The sequence below is a fragment of the Centroberyx gerrardi genome, chromosome 15, assembly GCF_048128805.1.
Source record: "Centroberyx gerrardi isolate f3 chromosome 15, fCenGer3.hap1.cur.20231027, whole genome shotgun sequence".
Lineage (NCBI taxonomy): Eukaryota > Metazoa > Chordata > Actinopteri > Beryciformes > Berycidae > Centroberyx > Centroberyx gerrardi.
The window spans coordinates 11,436,514-11,451,521 of record NC_136011.1 but is presented as its reverse complement, the minus strand read 5'-3'; the positions used below and the strand labels follow the sequence as shown (position 1 = coordinate 11,451,521).

Here is a 15,008-nt window from a genome sequence, read left to right as displayed (position 1 = left end):
ACAGTTGGTTAGGCTGAGGATTAAATATCCGACACATTGAGCATTCAGCCAGTGGAGATGTAGAATCTGTATTCCCTCTGCACCTCTACGTGAAGGTATAATTGTGATGCAGGCTTTGTTGAAAAACAGACGTTGGCTGGTTTTCCAAAACGTCGGTGGTGTTAGAGATGGATTTGCATGCAAGGTAGGAGAAATGGCTTCCTGCTGTACAATTCGGTCATTTATGATTGCAGTAAATCAAGTCCATTTATATTGCAGTTTGTTATGGTTAGTGCACAGGTTCCCTCTACCCTTGGTGGCCTGATTCGGACCTTTGCAACACTAAAAATCAAATTTCACTTGAAAAATAATATACTGTGTAAAATATTTAGCTGACTCATGCAAGTATGTCCTTTATATGTTTTGATTTGTGACTTAGAGCTATTTATCAAAGGCCATTTTATACCTTAATTGTGCTCTCAGGTCAGGATTTCACTTCCTTCTGTTCCTCTTGTTGCTGATGATTTCTGGAGAGGCCAGGCCCTTTGCATGGGGCCGTGTGTACAGTGCATTTTGCACTGATCCAAGCTCAATATTTTTTGTAACATGAGAGCAGTGTGTGTCCCCCCCACCCCCAAGTGAGAGTTCTTGTTGAATGTGGTGTTGCACCCTTTTTCTCAGTCTGCTCTCTGCCCCCAGATTCCTCTTGGATGGGACTGCTACTTTGACTAGCTCCATATGGAATGCAGGAAGAACTCCAGTAAATGCTGGCTCAGGCACACAGTGAAATAATTTGTGGTTTGTTTTTTCTTACAGACTATAAGCAGAAGTATGGGGAAGAGCATGGCTCGTGCCAAGCAGGGATAGCGGGTGTTTTTACGGAGGTCAGTAACAGTGCATGTTCATCTTTTTAATCCATGTGATACCCTGTTTCTGTTAGTGTAGTCATACTGTTAGTTGTCTGCTCTTTGTCCAGACTCTGTTTTGTTGTCTGGCTGCTCACAGCTCCTCCACATCAGCTTCCAGAGATCAGTCAGTCCGCTGTTTGCTGAAGTTTTTGTGTTAGAAACAATATTTTATCAGTAAATTTTGTTTTTTTTATGCATTTGCTCAGTCTAAAGTATGATTAAAATTAACACTACCAGCAGCCCACCCACCTTCCTGAGTCCCAAAGTAATAGTTTCCTTACTTTTCATTGACTTTGAATCTCTGGGATCCTGAAGATAGTTGCCTCTGAAGACCCAAGACTTTACATATGAAGTTATAGGGGAAATGGCATTTTTCCCCCTTATTTGTAAGATTCCCCAAGCTGTTTAAGATGTCTACAGTTCTGTAAAGTCAAAATCCTAACATGTACATACTATATGTATTTGTACTAACGCAGCAAAGACTTCTAACTCCTAAGCCCTTCTTTCCATAGGCGGATAGGAAAGTCTACAGCGGCCTCACTTGACCTCTGGTCTCTTTCCGCTAGATACTGTGTTTAAGGAAATAAAAGTTTCCTTCCCTCTGCAGCATAGATACGTCAGGCACACTATCTTTTTTTCTTCACCTATTGTGTCGCCCACAGATGCAAAATACCTTTTTTATATCAAGAATAGTGGTTAGAATAGTGAGCAGAGGTGGTGAGAGGAAGGTCAAATATATTTAACATTTCATACATGACAGGGAAAATGTACATATGGGAAAACTTTGAATTTGAAAAATGTGTATTTGACCAGTTTTAGACATTTTGTTTTCTATACATCAGTAATATAATATTTTCCTTACGGCAACATGTTCAATAAGGGCCTTCTCAAGTCTCAAATTACTGTTATGCTCAATTAAGGACATACAGTACAGTACAGTTTAGTGCACAGTAACTTAATGTAAAATGTGTCCTTGGGGCACATGAGTGCTCTTAAGGTGGAAGGAGTCTGACTAGGCGAGGATCCTAGCCTTTAATAATGAAGAGTCCGATTGAAAAATGTAGTCATGTCATCCACGCTTTTTCTCTTCATTTTACTTCTGCTAAATATCATTTTCAAACTTCCTTGCAGGTCTTTTGCTAAGTTAAAGCACTTTTAGTTTATTTTATCTCCACAGAGATCCATATAGAAGTTGGAGTGCACATGCGCACACACACACACACACACACACACACACACACACACACACACACACACACACCACAAACTCAAGAGCACACTCACAAACATGCATACATGAAAAGAGGTTTTTCTTTTCCAGTCTATATAGTCAAATGCGGTCAGCTCACATGATCTGCATGCCAACTTGTTGAGCGTTTTACTACACATGCTCTGATGTGTTAAAATACAGTGTCAAAGAGCCGTTTAAAGTCTTGCCCAGGGCCGTTATGAACACTCAGCATACTCTGAAGGCTTAGAGCAGTGTTTGGATGAAGGGTTTGGATCTAACACCTAATCAGTAGTATCTATCTCCATCTATCAGAACAGAATACCTACCACACTGCTGCCTCTCCCCACACACAGTGACTTAGTGCTTAGTTTTGTTTATTTATCACATCAAACATGATAAAATAACACTAAACATAAGCAGTGGAAGTACATTACATAAGATGGTCTATCGCTTGTCATGTGGAGCCTGTGATTAAAAAAATAAAAAAGGCTTTTGGCTTCGGGAAAGAGGAGGCTTTGATTTGATTGCATGCTACCTCAGGCCAGTAAAGTTGGATTCCATAATGAACCAAAGAGAAATGAATCAAACACACTTTTTCCACACACTGGGAAAGTCAGTGTTGATCTGTTAAAGCCTTTGGACAAATTCTCCTCAGAGAATGTAAGGAATTTAAAGAAAGGATGGCCAGCTGTTAAACCATATCCCTGTCTGAACCATGGTCCATATGCCATATGCATCTTGCTCCGCAGATGTTTGACACCACAGCACAGGGAGTGCTCAATAAGGTCCTCATTGTGTTGTTTAGTGTGTTTGTGTCGAGGATGTGGAGCGGCCAGCAGTCACTTCCTCTTATCAGCTGCAATCAGCTGCTGTGAGAGAGATTGCCTAGTTTCTGCTTTGGTTAAAATGAGGACTCAGGTGATCAATATTCTGTTTTGTGTAGTTGATGGAGCTGAACATGTTTGTATTCTTCTTCTCCATTTTCCTAATTGTTATGTTCTGGGCCTCTTAATTGCTGTGAGCCGTGACAACACAAAGCTGTGAACAACATATTTTACAGCTATCAATTTTGCTTGGGCTCCGAATTCCTCATAACATCAAAGGAGGCAGTTACAGCTGGCATGTCGTCTGGTGGTGTGGGTTAGACCAGATAGCACAAAGCAGTCTGTGGCCATTGGTTAACCAGAACTTCATCCAGCAGCATGTTTTTTCTTCTATTTTTCTTCAACCGGCTATGGAAGTGCAGATAGTATTATGAGCCATACTCACAGGTCATTATCTGAATTTGGGGGGTTTCATTTTCAGGAGCTGGTGGTGATGGGGGCACCAGGGTCGTACTACTGGACCGGGACAATCAAGGTGTACAACCTGACTTCTGGCGCCTTCTACAACCCCAACAAAGAAGAAGTGGACTCCCACAGATACAGCTACCTGGGTGAGAGCCGGTTAACGAGGACGACTGTGTTGCTTTTGCTCAAATAACGATTTCAAACGCACAAGGGAACTCTAACCGTTCATGTCTGTGTTTCTAGGCTACGCTGTGACCGCTGGGCATTTCTCTTCTCCTAATGTAATAGACATTGCTGCAGGGGCACCTCAACACAGCGGTAGTGGAAAAGTAGGCACTTTGTATTATTTCTACATACGAAATCAAAGGTCTCTATTTCACTCGCTACATTGATTTCTCTTTTTTTTCCTTTTCTCTTGCTCAGGTTTACATTTTCAAAATTGATGGTGTGTCTTTGGTGAAGAGTTTTCAAGCCTCAGGGACAATGGTATGAGCTTGGATGTGGTCTTATGTTATTCAGAAGGTCTCAGCCCTGTTTCTAATCTCTATACGTATTTTGAGTTGAGGCTTTTGTGTTTCTATCGTCTCTATTAGAGGGAATACAACAGCATTTATTTAACCTACTCTCTCTGACATCATGTAGTTGATGCTTGTGATGCACAGCAGACACGCTCCCATAATCGCTTTGTGTAGGAACCACACTGTTTACGTCTGCGTTAAGTGTTTAGAGAGCAACAGCGGTTCGAAATAGAAGCGCTCTTGCCAGAAACCAGAGCCAGGGAGGTAGCTAATGCTTTCCGCTCAGAGTAAATAAAAGAAAATCGGGGTAGATCTTAGACCTAAGTTGTCCAAATATTCCTTTAATATCGGTATAGATTTGAAAGAGAAAATAAATCCAGTCAGATTGTGAATGGGATGAACTGAGGAGAAGTGTCTGGAGGGGATGGGGAAAGTGGACCTCTTTGGCGATGTGATCTGACCCATTGCTCTGTGGCTCGGCTTGGTTCCAGATGGGCTCTTACTTTGGCTCCTCATTGTGTGCAGTTGATCTGAACCAGGACGGCCTGTCGGACCTGCTGGTGGGGGCACCCATGCACAGCCAGCTCCGGGACGAGGGCCAGGTGTCTGTGTACCTCAGCAAGGGCAACGTGAGTGGGATCTAGGGGGTCGGAGGGAACATGATATCATAACTTGCAGGTTTATTGTCCCGTAGTACAGTATGTCCAATCGCTCTGTGACCTATACAGAAAGTGGTTTTCTGCACCATTATTATTATTATTATATACGATGTTGACCTTTCAGCTATGTTCATGCTTGATTCGTTTCAGACCGTAGTTGTTATCATGTTATTAGAACAAAACACTGGAACATTATTTGATTCAGCAGTGAGATTATTTAACCTGCTAAGATTAGGGCTTCTGTTTGTACCTTTTATATCTGTGAGTTATTGCAAGGGAGTTGTAACTGTTTGGTTGTTCAGTTGTTTGGGTTAAAGCCAAATAACGAAGGCCAAGGAATTTTATCAGAGAAACACTGGAGTAATTTCACATGTTCCTCAGCGCAGCGGTTTTGGACGTTTCATTTTTCTTTTGCCAAGTCAATGTCTAAACTGTTATCTTGCCTGGTTCTGTTTTCAGGGTGTGATGGAGGAGGCGGGGCTCTTGAATGGGGACAATGCCTACAACGCACACTTTGGGGAATGCATCGCCGCAATTGGAGACATTGATGACGACGGTTATCAAGGTCAGTGCAAAGTAATAATGTATTATAACGTATGATGAACTGCCTGTTTGAATAATTAAACAGGTTTTTCTAAAAAAAGAGAGGGAACACAGGAGACACAGGAGGGAAAGCTCTGCTGGGATTTAATCCCAGAAAAGTGCAGGCACACATGTGTTTCCATAGGCAAGAGACGTAACCACTCAACTATCTCTGGGCACGTTAACATTTTGTAACACTTGAGGGTCATTACAAGCCACTGGTCAGAGGTCGAAACACAGATAGGGTTTGTGTTTTATGTTATAAGCCCTGTAATAGCCCTCCAGTGGTCTGTGAACTGATAATCCTGGCACTGGTAACCGCTGTGTAATATTATTCAGTGCCATTAGGGTAACACAGTTCTGTAGCCAAGTAACAAAGCTGTTTCCTCTGTCATCTAAAATGTAATAAGGTCATGCAGTTTATGTTCTACACTATCTTGAACATCTGCCCACAAGCAAACGCTGGCTGGTTGAGATGCTCGGTAGGTGCAGCAAAACCCAATCATTCTCACAGACATTTTATTTTGATTATCCTGTGGCGAGGGGGGGATCTTCCGAAAATATTGCCCTCTCTCGCCCGTGTGTGTGCATAATTATCCAGACACAAACCAAGTTATCCACACAACCAGACATACATTTACTCTGTTTTCCTGGCGCTCGCCGGCTTGGCTCTGACGGCTCGTCTTGGCGTGCGCTCTCACACTCGAGGCTGGAAGCTGTTCCCCGTTTTCATCTTTGCCTTAGATATGCTCCAAGGCCTGCAGCCTGGCACAATGTGTGTGGAGAATGATGGCAACTGGGAATTATAACTCATCAGGCCTTACGGAGTGCAGAAAGATTCGGACTAGCTCCATAACTGACACTAATCCATCATTACAACAGCTGCTATAATTTCATTTGAAAGAACTACTGTAGGAATCAGAATACACATTCGGTTTGACTCAAAACAAGTGGCTTGATTAATGCTACCTCTATCTAGGTAGTTGATTATAGTGTAATATTCAGTAAAAGAGTGCTATTGACCCCTTTTTGCTCGCTACCATCTGCTTTGGTATGCCGCACTACATGGCAAGGAAGTGTTGTGGTTTCTAAAAGGAAAGTGCATATATGGCCTTTCTCTGGAGATGGGATAAGGGGACTTTGTTTTAATCCTGTTGCCGGCACTTTATAGTCTTGTTTCCACTCTCTCAGAGGTTTCACCAGCTTTTATGGCCACTGACAACACTTAAGTGTCTATTAAGAGACTTACTGTAACAACGTGTTTCCCAGGCACTGGCCAGCTTAAAGTAAACAGAGGGTTAATGAAAGTCTTTACTGACACACAGTCATATCTGTGCTCTGTGCTATGCAGACTTTTTACAGAAAACTTAACAGTTTTGTCATCTGTTTGTCTCTCTAGATGTAGCCATAGGAGCTCCTGAGGAGGACGACTATGGAGGAGCAGTGTATATCTACCATGGGGACGCCACAGGAATTATCAACAAATACTCCATGGTAAAGACACTTCCTAGTGTCAGACACAACATGACAAGGACCCATACTTTACTCTTAGGTCATTCAAAAACAACCACAACATAGGATATATACTCAAACAGAATTCATGTAAACATAGATGAGGAGTATTTAAGCCTCATATAGCTGCTCTGTTGAGGAGTTTTGCTTTTTCTGTGTGAGATGAAACAATATCACAGAAATATGATCCTCTTCTTTTCTCATTTCTCAATTTATTAGTTACCGCATTGCTTCACCAAAACATGCAGAGTTTTGTTCAACAACAACATGGCCTTTTTTGCATGTGTGTTGATGCAGCAGTTGTTGAAGTCACTGACTAATGTGCGGTAAAGACCCAGGTGGTAATGCAGCCTTGGGAATACATTTTCCACCCACATAACTCTGTATGAGGCGCAAGCAGGAGCTTGTTTTCATTAGCGACTACAAAGCATTTCCATGCTGAAAATTAGCCCTTAAACTCCCACATACAGTAGTCCATCATCACTACTGAGATATTCTACGCTAAAATGCAATAGTCTCCCTTTTTGAAGCAATAACCTCACTGTTTCTGCAAGATTAAGGCACAGACAGTGGTGTGTTTCAGTAGCTGCAGCTAGTAAGTTGCTGTTGTGTGTTCCCTGGTAGGGCAGTGACAGATTGTCTTTGATTAATAATACACAATGTGGTATTAATCAAAAACAAAGACCACTTTTTCATTTTCAGTTGTGTGGTCCTCTGTTTCTCAGTGGGTAGAGCATCTGCCAGAGTTAATACTGATTCCCAACTGGGCCTCCCACGTTTAATGTATGCACTCCATGGTTCCTCGAAGCTCTTTGGATAAAAGCGTTCACCAAGTGGCGTATGGGAACAAAACCATGAACCAAAGGCTTATTTAACCCATTTTTTCATCAGAAAAAGTTTGATTTAAATTCATTTTTTTGATTCAATAATTAATAATTCAAACAAAAAAAATTTTCCACCCCTACTATGTAATTTACCGTTTTAAAGCTGTGAATGCAAACATCAATAATCCATGAAGAACAAAAAAACTATCCCCCACAACATGCCTGTTTTTCCATGTGATACCATCTGTTACAGAGGCTGTCTGGACGGAGTATAAACCCTGGTCTGCAGATGTTTGGCCAGTCAATCTCCGGCAATGTGGACATGGATGGCAATGGGTACACAGGTATGGTCTCACCACACAGAATTAAGGCTTGAATGAATTTCCTTACCAAGGCACAGGCACATCTGGAAAATATAATGAAGACTCAAATCAAATAGGAACAGGAGACAATTAAAACGTTGGTTTCCAGTTTTCCCCTCTTTCTCCTGCAATGGCAGAGAGACAGACTTGTGATACAGAGGCATCTTGTTTACTGAATTCCACAGTGGACACTCAGACTTGGTCAGCGTTAACAAGAAACAAGTGGGGCTCTAATGTGAAAGACCTCTGTGTATTGTTTAGGCATCACAGGTGTGAAGAGCAATGTCAGACACACAGTTTTAGTTCTAGATCCTGCTTAATATCTATATCTATATCTTTTTGGCTTTCCACACCAGTCATGCTTATGTTTTCATTGCAGATGTCACTATTGGAGCTTTTATGGCAGACAGTGTAGTGCTGTTGAGGTGAGTAACTGAGTCTGGCTCATTCTGTGTGAAAGGCAAAGCACTACTTGTTGCTACTTGAGAGATGTTTTAATGTCCAGTCTCGCCCACACTGTGTTGCTGTGTTGGTTGATGTGGCTGCAGGTCCCGGCCTGTCATTACCGTGGACGTCTCCATCTTCCTGCCCGTCTCCATCAACATCTCTGTGCCTCAGTGCCATGAGGGCCAGCAGAACCTCAACTGCTTCAACGTCACTGTCTGCATGCGCTTCCGTGGAAGACAGCTGCCCGGACAGATAGGTAAGGACCGCTCCTACTAAGGGAAACATCGAAAAAGTTATCTATGATTTCTATTGACCTCTATCTATGGCCAGAAGGAACTGAACATTGATAGGTTTCTGGCACAGGCCAACACCTCTCACCCTTCCATCTCCTTGAATTACGGAGGCTTGTAATTGACACAAACAAGTCACAATTTCACAATAGAGACAGGTAAGCTAGCTAATTAGAGTAGAGATCAAACAGAAATGCATACTGAAGAGGTAATATATCCTGAAGCAAATACTGCAATAATAATACTGTTTTTTTTTTTTTTTGGCTTGAGACAAAATGTCTTGTGACACTCATTGCACTGTCCTCCATCAAGCAGCTGAAAATGCAAGTAGATTGGGGGAGGAGACATGGAGTGTCTTTAAATGGCAACAGGCAGGAAGCTTTTGTTCCAAAACTGAAAGTATGGGCCGGAAAGTGAGTTTTGACAGCCACAAATCTCAGCACCTGGCTGTTGTATTGATCAACAACACTATCAACCCCCCGCAGATACTATATTATGGTCATTTTGTGTTCTGGAGCAGTAAAAATCTCACTCACTGCCCCTTTAATGGTCATTCAAACTCGGGAACTTGTAAATAGGATTACACTGAGCAAGTTGCTCTGCATGGTCAGTATGGTTAGCGTTTGGCCAGCGGAGAACAGTCATTGTATTTGGCCGATGGTTACCCTTCGGCCCATGCTTACTATCTGGCCTTTGGGTGCGGTGTGTGTTGAGCGTGTGGGTGTGGTCCTGCTCCAGTGTTTGGGTGTGGCCATACACACACCCCCAGGGGAGCAGGAGTACCAGACTGGTATTACATAATGAGTAAGACCTGGCCAGCAGGAATAAAGCGTCTCTGTTTGGCTATCTGGCGTACACCGTGGAAAGTGCAGCACCTCATGTTTGGTGACTCCCAGAATGAAACCCTCCTTTGCCTCCCTTGGAGTGAGGTCATGGTATTCCCTCTGTTGGACGCAGCAAACAGTAGGCTTTGGTTTGACTGGGGTGTGTTTGCCACCCCTCCCACTGTTTTACCAGTATGACACCCTCTTGAAGCAATTACTACAGACTGAGGCTGATTCATACAGCGGAATGGAGTTTAAATGGCCAGAGGCCCATATATGGATTTCTCGGAAACTCTGAAACATTCGTAATGTTTGACTTCATGCTTATGATTTCTCAATTCAAAATAGATTTGAAGTAGTTTGTTTCTCACCACCACCCAGGCCAGGGGTGGAACCAAAGGGAGTGTTGTTATTGCAAAGTTTTCTTTCACAGTTAGCAATATTAGAACTTTTCTGCCAGTTGGAAAATTAATTTCCTTTGTTTGTAAATCCTGGTCTGCTCACCTTAAGCTGCTGTAATGTCTGTACAAAAAGGCTGTCTTTGTATACAAGTACGGTGTTTTTCAGTAGTTATTTCAGCATAACTTCACGTCAAAAGAGTTAACCTCATAACAAGTTATACTGTATACCTCATCTTTTTCTTTTCTTCTTTTTTGGCTTGGGGCTGTGTGCAGTACTGTTGTTTTTATGAGAGATTCAAATGATTCTTTGGCCTGAGTTTGGTGTTGGAATTGGAATGCATGCTTGGTTTGGTTTTCTGGTAATATCAGTACAATCATGAGGAAAATGTATCCATTGCTCATGCTGAGTCAACGTGCGTCTTAGGAGCAGCAGATGGTGAAATTACCTTAAATTAACTTAAATTAACAACACAACTTTGTTCATCCTCATATAGCAGAAATTAAAGGATTGTTGTTTAGTAATTTAGGTCACAATTTCCCCTCTGACTCACATTTATTTGACAGCGATAGTAGATAATTTAGTTTTTCTGATGTTTTTGTGGCTTATTACCATGAAACCAAAGCCTGCATTCTCCAAGTGGTTCGCAAGATAATCTCTGGTCAAAGAGCCATCACTGTCAGTTGATCTTTTGTTTAACGGCGTTTCTGTCTCTCCTCAGAGCTGCTGTACAACCTGACAGCTGACGTGGATAAGAGACAGAAGAGCCAGCCTTCCCGGGTCTACTTCTCTCAGAACGGAGCTCAGATCAGCCTCCTGAGCCACCAGCTCAGCCTGGACATCAACAAGGAGGAGTGCCAGCGCTACACTGCCTACGTCAAGGTAAGTTCGAATAGTCGGTAGTGTGTGTGTGTGTGTTTGTGTGTTGCGTTGTCCATGTGCCGCTGTGTACTCATGTCCTCAGCTGATCTCTCGATTGCTTTCTCATGACCTAGAGTGCACTCACCCTGCCATGTTGTTCCGTGATATGAGTTATTTGGTTATGTGGTTGTTGTTTTTTTGTGTGTTTTTGTTGGAGAGCCAAAGTGCAGCTTCCATATTGCTCCAGCTAATAAGTTTGGACAGCCAAACAACAAAAAAAAGGAAAATCAAAACTGAAGACGAAGAGAGGAAGGGTCATCATATAGGCTATAGTGCTGTAAGAGCATTGACTGCCGTAACTGAACACTGTTGGTTTGCCTCGCAGCAGATCAACAGGCATCTGCTGGAAAGCTATTTGTGTCACCCTGCTGGGTTAGGGCAAAGGTAACAGTCAGGCGCTTGATGGTTCGTGAAAGCACGTTACACTGGGAGTGTGTGTTACCAGCCTCAAGTGTGTCCCTGCAGAAATTGACAGAAACAGGAAACAGAGTCTCCTTTGTCGCCGCATAGTCACTCTATTGTGTTGGGCAGCCATTTAACCGCGCAGCCACACAGAGGGTCCCCGTCCTGAGGGCACCATCCATGTTTCACCTCCTCTAATACGGAGGCCCGCATTAGGCCTGTAAATTTCACTGGCATTCGTAACTGTGCACTCCAGGCACTTTCTCCGTGGGAGGCAGAGCTGTGGAGTGAGGGGGGCTGTCATTACCGCGCCTGCCTCTCCTCGTTCGACCGCGCGGACTGCGATAAGTGTATATCGCACAGAACAGTTGTAGCAATAAACTCCTTCATTCGTCATAATACACACATCACAGTTATCGAGGCGTACGCCGTGAAGCCTGGCATGTGTTTATCCAGTCTCTTCAATAAACCTGGATCATTTTGCCGAGCTTAACTCGTTTGTAAATCTAACATTTCACATTTAATTTTCTCCTCGCCTACGTTTCACTACACCTGACATTAACAGTAGGATAAGTCATGTAAGTGGTGTTTCTGCCTAAAGTAAATCTGACATTTCAACACTTTAACCAAACATCTTCAGGTTTGTGGGTGGGCAAGTGAATTACCACTTAGACATGGTGCCTAGCTGCCACATATATGTGGCATCTCTCTAGCTGTGAGATAAACACACTTCATTTTAAGTAATACTATGACAGCCATCCATCAGACCAGAACTACATATTACTGTAGAGACGAGCTGTATTTTGCAGTTCTGGTAGTTAGTTCAATCACTAATGTTACTGGGTGTAATCACACTTTGGCAATGTTGTTATGAGATGAGTAACGGTTGTACTATACAGATGTAGAGTGTCTTTTTGACTTTAAAGCCTACTTCAAGCATACACCATTACATCTGTTGTCCGTAAATTTGAATTTGGATTGGCTGGTTTGATGTATGGAGTGAGCGTGGCATGTCTGCCACTGTAGCTGTTTAGTCTAGCCAAGCAGCCATAGTTAGTTGATTGATATATTTTCCCCTGTTCATTGTGTGGATTATTATCCTATCAATCTATGTGGCCATGAAGTCCACCTGCTCAACAGCAAAAAGCAGAGATGAAAGGCTCACGGTTACCAAAGACTAACAATGGCAAGCCACACAGCAAGGTAAAAGCATAGAGCCCAAAATCCAGTTGACCACAGCCTTACCACACTGTTTATGAGCCGAAGGACCTTAGATATGTATGATAGAGGAAAAGTAAAGGGAACAAAGATTGTGGCCCGGCTTGATAACGGTCTGCCGTTGACTCTTTGGGTTTATCATCATATGTGTTTGTCCCGAGCCTCAGGGAAGAGCCGGAGAATCACCATAATCAGAAGTGATCTGGCTCCACTCTGGGAGAGGGTCTAGTCTGTTTGGCCGATCTCATCATTTATCTTGCTCATGTGTCTGCCCACATGAGCCAGTCCTCCCATTCCCTAGAAGAGGTATGCTAATGGAAACCAGCTGGTTGCCCGACTGCATCCTCAGGGGGAGCCGGCACCCCCCCACCCCACCCCCTTCTAAAACATACAGTGAAAACACAGGATAGAGGCTAGCGTCACAGCAGGGTGCCGGGCTGGTGTTGTGTCAACTGGAGCTCCACGCTGGCGCTGGTGATGGAAAACCCGCGCGTCAGGGTTGATTGCTCAACCCCTGATGCATGAGGGCGGGTGGAAGCAGTCCAGGAGCTATTCTGAGCCACTCTCACGTTCGTAACTGCTCATACACTGACCATTTGTCGACCCCACTTGCCGACCATATAATTTAAACACGTTTAAAAGACCTTTGACTTGCCATTAATGTTAGCAGCAGAACTTAATCGCATGCGGTTAAAGTTCGATTTGTTCTGCATAATGTAAATTTAGCAACAGCACTGGAAAAGACAGGCTCAATTTTCACCAGCTGAAATCTAGTAAAAAGCTGGAATGTCCACTCAGTAAATCACATAGTTTTACAGAACATTAGGGCACATCACAACACAGAGAGCACAGAGTACAGAAGTTAATAGTTCAATCATAACATTTTTTTCGAAAGTAATTCCTCCCGAAATTATGCAAGTCTTTCATGTTGATCATTTTAAACATGTTTTCATTGGCAGGAACTAACAGCATACCAGACCTCCAGATGGTCTTTGTTTGGTTATTTTTAGCTAAATAAACTACACACAGCCTTTTACTTCAGTTGTACCTCAGTTTTAGGGAGGGAAAACAGTTCCCCGCGATGATGACTGCTGCATGATTAGGGCTCAGATGACCAGGAGGGCTGTGCGTGAGATGGGAAGGAGTAATTTAACAAAAGCACAACACCTACTTATTCGTAAATTCTTCAGTTGGATGTATTATGTTAAGTAATTTCGTGCAATTGGCACATTATCTTTTTATTTGTTGTTTCTCGACTTACTGTGCCAGGCAGACTGCTTCCAGTGGAATAGCTTGCAGGTTTGGAGCATTATTCATGTGCCACTGGATGCCTCACCAGTTTGATTTTTGTAACACCCCCAAGGACAGAACTGAAACTGTGCAAACACCTCTGACCTTGGCAGCCAACTTTTAATATACACACATACTTAATTCCTATAGTGTGTTGAACATGTGCCACACTGTATGTAAAATGGAGTGATGAGGAACACACTAGTTACAGGAACCCCAAGTCAAAGAAGGGTCACCAAGGCTGCCATGAAGGCATTTCAGTTCTCCATACCAGATAAATATTCACATCAGATTCTGTATTCAGTAGTTCAGCTGTGTGTGGCTATATGCTGAATGGATTACCTCAGTGTCCATAGCTTTATGATGCAGCAGGTGTAATGATAAAATTACCGTGCAATATATGTCTTGCTGCAAGATACAGTGCATTCATTATTTATTGCGTGAAGTACCATTTGGCTATAGAGTATCTTTTAGTGTTCCCTTAGTTTTGACTTATTGCACGTCTTAGTAAACATGACATTTTAAGTATCGCTTTGTGATATGTTCAGCACTACTTCCTTCTTTTACAGTCTATGCTTCCAAACTATTTCTGTGATCACATCACATGGCGTGTTTACAGCCTTGGCAATTTATTCGGCGTCGTATATGTGTTTATATTTCAGCAGTGCCATCACTGTGTCGTGCACGTGAGCCTTGAAATCGTGCCAAGGGCCAGTGCCATTTGTGGTGGTGAGTGGTATTGTGTGGCTCTATAGATGCATCACAGTCTCCAAGGAAGAGCTAAAATAGGCAGCTAAAGCCCTGCCTGTAACAGTTGTCTGTTTAATTTAGCTCGTAAAGTATACTCCACTTGGTGCCCCTGTTCTCTAACCTATATTCCACTCGGTGTGTGCCCTATATCTCATGTCCCCATAACATTTCCCTGGCACCATGGGGGTATTTAAAGGTCCATCAAACCCTATTCTGATGGCTGCTGCTGCTAGTGGGGCATCTCCAGGGTGGACATCAATCTGTCGGAGCTAAATGTAGTGGAGCCATCTCCAGTCTCATATGTCTGATTAGAGAGAACTAGATGAGGCCGACATGTTGGGCTTTTATGACACAACTTATGAGATCTGCTTTTTCATGAGAGAAGCTGTTCATACTGGATAGATGAGCTGATTATGGTCTATTAAGTCACAGAAAGAACATTTCTCACTACCTCTGCCAACAAAGTTGTTTATCTGTTTGTCTTTTTATAGCAAGATATCTCAAAAACAGATTTGGCTGAAATTTGGTGGACAGAAAGCCCTTGGCCCGAGGGTCAGTTGATTAGATTTTGGTGGTGATCCCGATCTGGGATTTCCGCCATTA

General features: G+C 42.9%; 1 protein-coding gene across 1 annotated transcript in view; it reads left to right on the top strand.

Annotated features, from left to right (window-relative positions):
• Positions 1 to 15,008, top strand: part of itga9 (integrin, alpha 9) — a 48,159-nt gene that overhangs the window by 5,754 nt on the left and 27,397 nt on the right. Inside the window, exons 5-15 of the mRNA XM_071897963.2 lie at positions 796 to 863; positions 3,424 to 3,553; positions 3,651 to 3,736; positions 3,831 to 3,893; positions 4,417 to 4,554; positions 5,044 to 5,149; positions 6,566 to 6,660; positions 7,756 to 7,846; positions 8,244 to 8,289; positions 8,413 to 8,567; positions 10,546 to 10,706. Of these exons, the coding sequence (XP_071754064.1) occupies positions 796 to 863; positions 3,424 to 3,553; positions 3,651 to 3,736; positions 3,831 to 3,893; positions 4,417 to 4,554; positions 5,044 to 5,149; positions 6,566 to 6,660; positions 7,756 to 7,846; positions 8,244 to 8,289; positions 8,413 to 8,567; positions 10,546 to 10,706 (1,139 nt within the window). The remainder of the gene's footprint in view (positions 1 to 795; positions 864 to 3,423; positions 3,554 to 3,650; positions 3,737 to 3,830; positions 3,894 to 4,416; positions 4,555 to 5,043; positions 5,150 to 6,565; positions 6,661 to 7,755; positions 7,847 to 8,243; positions 8,290 to 8,412; positions 8,568 to 10,545; positions 10,707 to 15,008) is intronic.